At 45.8% G+C, this 2,689-nt stretch overlaps 1 protein-coding gene across 1 annotated transcript; it reads right to left on the bottom strand.

The window, feature by feature from the left end:
* Nucleotides 1–565: 565 nt before the first annotated feature.
* LOC308375387 (shaker-related potassium channel tsha2) lies at nt 566–2,002 on the bottom strand (the record flags this gene model as incomplete). Its single annotated transcript, XM_080851513.1, has 1 exon — nt 566–2,002. The coding sequence occupies one exon, from the start codon at nt 2,000–2,002 to the stop codon at nt 566–568; it is 1,437 nt and encodes a 478-aa protein (XP_080707639.1).
* Between the last annotated feature and the right edge of the window lie 687 nt (nt 2,003–2,689).

Genomic DNA, 2,689 nt, shown 5'->3' with positions numbered 1-2,689 from the left:
ATAATAAAATTCACAATCATCGTTAAGTGGTGGAAATAATTGTTATTTCTACTCTCTTACCTGACCTTGTACTTTTTTTTTTTTTTTTAATTGCACTGTTGATCGTTAGAAGCTAATTTTACGTTATTAGAGAATTTGGTCCTAGTCTCAGTCTGCTCCATATAGGCAAATTAAATGTAAACATCCTCCCCAAAATTGACACACAAGTCATTAATAAATTACATATTACTAAGAGTACATTAATAAAGTGCTACAACGCGAGGTTGGCCTTGGTTTGTTGATAATCTTATATCTTCTCGTTGTTTTGAGGCTGAGAGAAATTTGAGCTTGAATCTGACTTCGCGCATTTGACAAAGATGATAAAATGGAAGACATTGCGAAATAAAAGAACAATTAACACACCACGTTTTAGTCCTTTGTTATGATTTCCTTAATACATAATTCCCTTTGCATTACTGATGCCGGAAATAACAGCTTGTCAAGCTACTCAAGCCAGAGCGCGGAATGGGGATGTACTCACAGAGACGCGCGTTCCACTGGGTACCACTGATGCGTATTTCTACAATCATACATCAGTTAGCTTTCCCGTGTACGCTTTATGAGGACTGCAATTCGTGTATTTAATCGAATCTGCGTCGTCACTCTCCAGGTAGTCTGATTTGGAGAGTGAAGGTTTGCTGTCACTATTTTTGAATTCGCCAAACGAGGGCTGCTGCTGGCCACATGTTACATGGGTGTACTGGAATTGCTCCTCATGCTCCGTCTCCCTATGGTAGAAATAGTTGAAATTGGAGACAATTACAGGGACAGGTAGTGCGATGGTCAGTACACCAGCAATGGCACACAAAGACCCCACAATTTTGCCACCGATGGTCACTGGGCACATGTCTCCATAGCCCACAGTGGTCATGGACACCACCGCCCACCAAAACGCATCGGGGATGCTGCTGAACCCCGATTCGGGGTCGTCAGTCTCCGCGAAATACACTGCGCTCGAAAACAGTATGACTCCAATGAAAAGGAAGAATATGAGGAGACCTAGTTCTCGCATGCTCGCCTGCAGGGTCTTCCCAAGGATTTGGAGACCTTTGGAGTGCCTGGAGAGCTTGAAAATCCTAAACACTCGCACCAGGCGAATGACTCGTAGGATGGCCAGAGACATCGCTTGCTGGCCGTTCCCTTGGTGTTCAGCTAGCTCCAAGCCCAAGGTAATAAAGTAGGGCATAATTGCAACTATGTCGATGGTGTTCATGATATTTTTGAAGAAGGCGGGCTTGCTAGGACAAGCGAGAAATCTCACCAGCAGTTCAAAAGAGAACCAAATGATACAGAGCGTCTCCACAATAAAGAAGGGGTCTGTGAACGGATTTGGTTTCTTTACGCTCACAGTTCCATTTAGGGAGAGCTGCTCCTCAAAGATTTTCCCTTCCTCTCGGAATTCCGGTAACGTCTCTAAACAAAATATGACAATGGATATCAAAATGACCAAAACTGAAACTATTGCTATACCCCTAGCTGGTCCTGAGCTCTCTGGGTATTCGAAGAGGAGCCAGACTTGACGCTGAAACTCGCTTTCTGGCAGCGGGCGTTCTTCTTCCTTGATGAACCCCTCGTCCTCTTTGAAATGTTCGATCGTATCCTCTCCCAGTTCGTAAAATTTTATCTCCTCCATGAATATGTCCAAGGGGACGTTGACAGGTCTTCGTAGTCTGCCACCAGACTGGTAGAAATAAAGGATGGCATCGAAGCTCGGACGATTTCTGTCAAAGAAGTATTCATTTCTCAGTGGATCAAAAAAGCGCATTCTTTTCCTGGGGTCCCCAAGTACGGTGGTTGGGAACTGCGCGAGTGTTTTCAGTTGAGTCTCGAAGCGCAGCCCGGAGATGTTGATGACCACCCGCTCGCAGCACTCCTGGTCCGCTCTCTCGGGGTCGTAGACATCTTGGGACAGGGCGGCCAGGGCCACAGTCTCATCCAGGTTCTCCCCGGGCACCACTGTCATCTTTCCCCCCCAAGGGTAACGCTACTCGCACCACTGTCTCTGCGCGTGTCGCTTCCCAGTCCCCCTCTGAAAGCGTGCGTTTTTGTCCTCAAATCCGTGGAAACAGACGGGAGCGAGCACTTGTAGAACCGAGAGGTCCGTCTCTTTTCGCGCCACTGTTCTCTGTGTCAGTCCAGCCCAGGCGTGCGCGTTGTTTCTGTTGGCATTTTTCTCACTGGTCATGCACGTTTCTTACCATCACCTTCCCCTCACTGGCAGTCTGGACTATTGGCTGTCACATTCGCAGCATTTTAAGCAGCAATGCCCTCCCCGAGCTGACGTGTGGAGACGCTCTCCTGTTTAACGGAACACAGCGCATACACGACTGTCTCTAACATGACACTAACGACAGTCAACTGGTTGCATCGCAGGAATATGACTTTTTTTCTAATCAGCGTTTTAAAATATTTGGGGCCCTCAATCAGAATTCAGTATTTTTTAGCTTTATTATTATTTTAAAGAGTGAGCTGCAAGCAACCACATTTACGCATGCGTTTATGTTTGTGTTCGTCTTTCTATTGATTGTCATATTTTGAAGATACATTATCTTGCCAGGTTTTTTTTTAAACTAGTTTTCAATAGAGGCGAGGCTTGACAACAGTTTGTGCAACTTCAAGTCAACCCAACACATGGTTAGTGGTTGAGATT

The sequence above is a fragment of the Sprattus sprattus genome, assembly GCF_963457725.1.
Source record: "Sprattus sprattus genome assembly, chromosome: 14".
In the NCBI taxonomy this organism is placed as follows: domain Eukaryota; kingdom Metazoa; phylum Chordata; class Actinopteri; order Clupeiformes; family Clupeidae; genus Sprattus; species Sprattus sprattus.
Note: the sequence above shows the minus strand (reverse complement) of the source record. Positions and strands in the feature narration are given on the sequence as shown.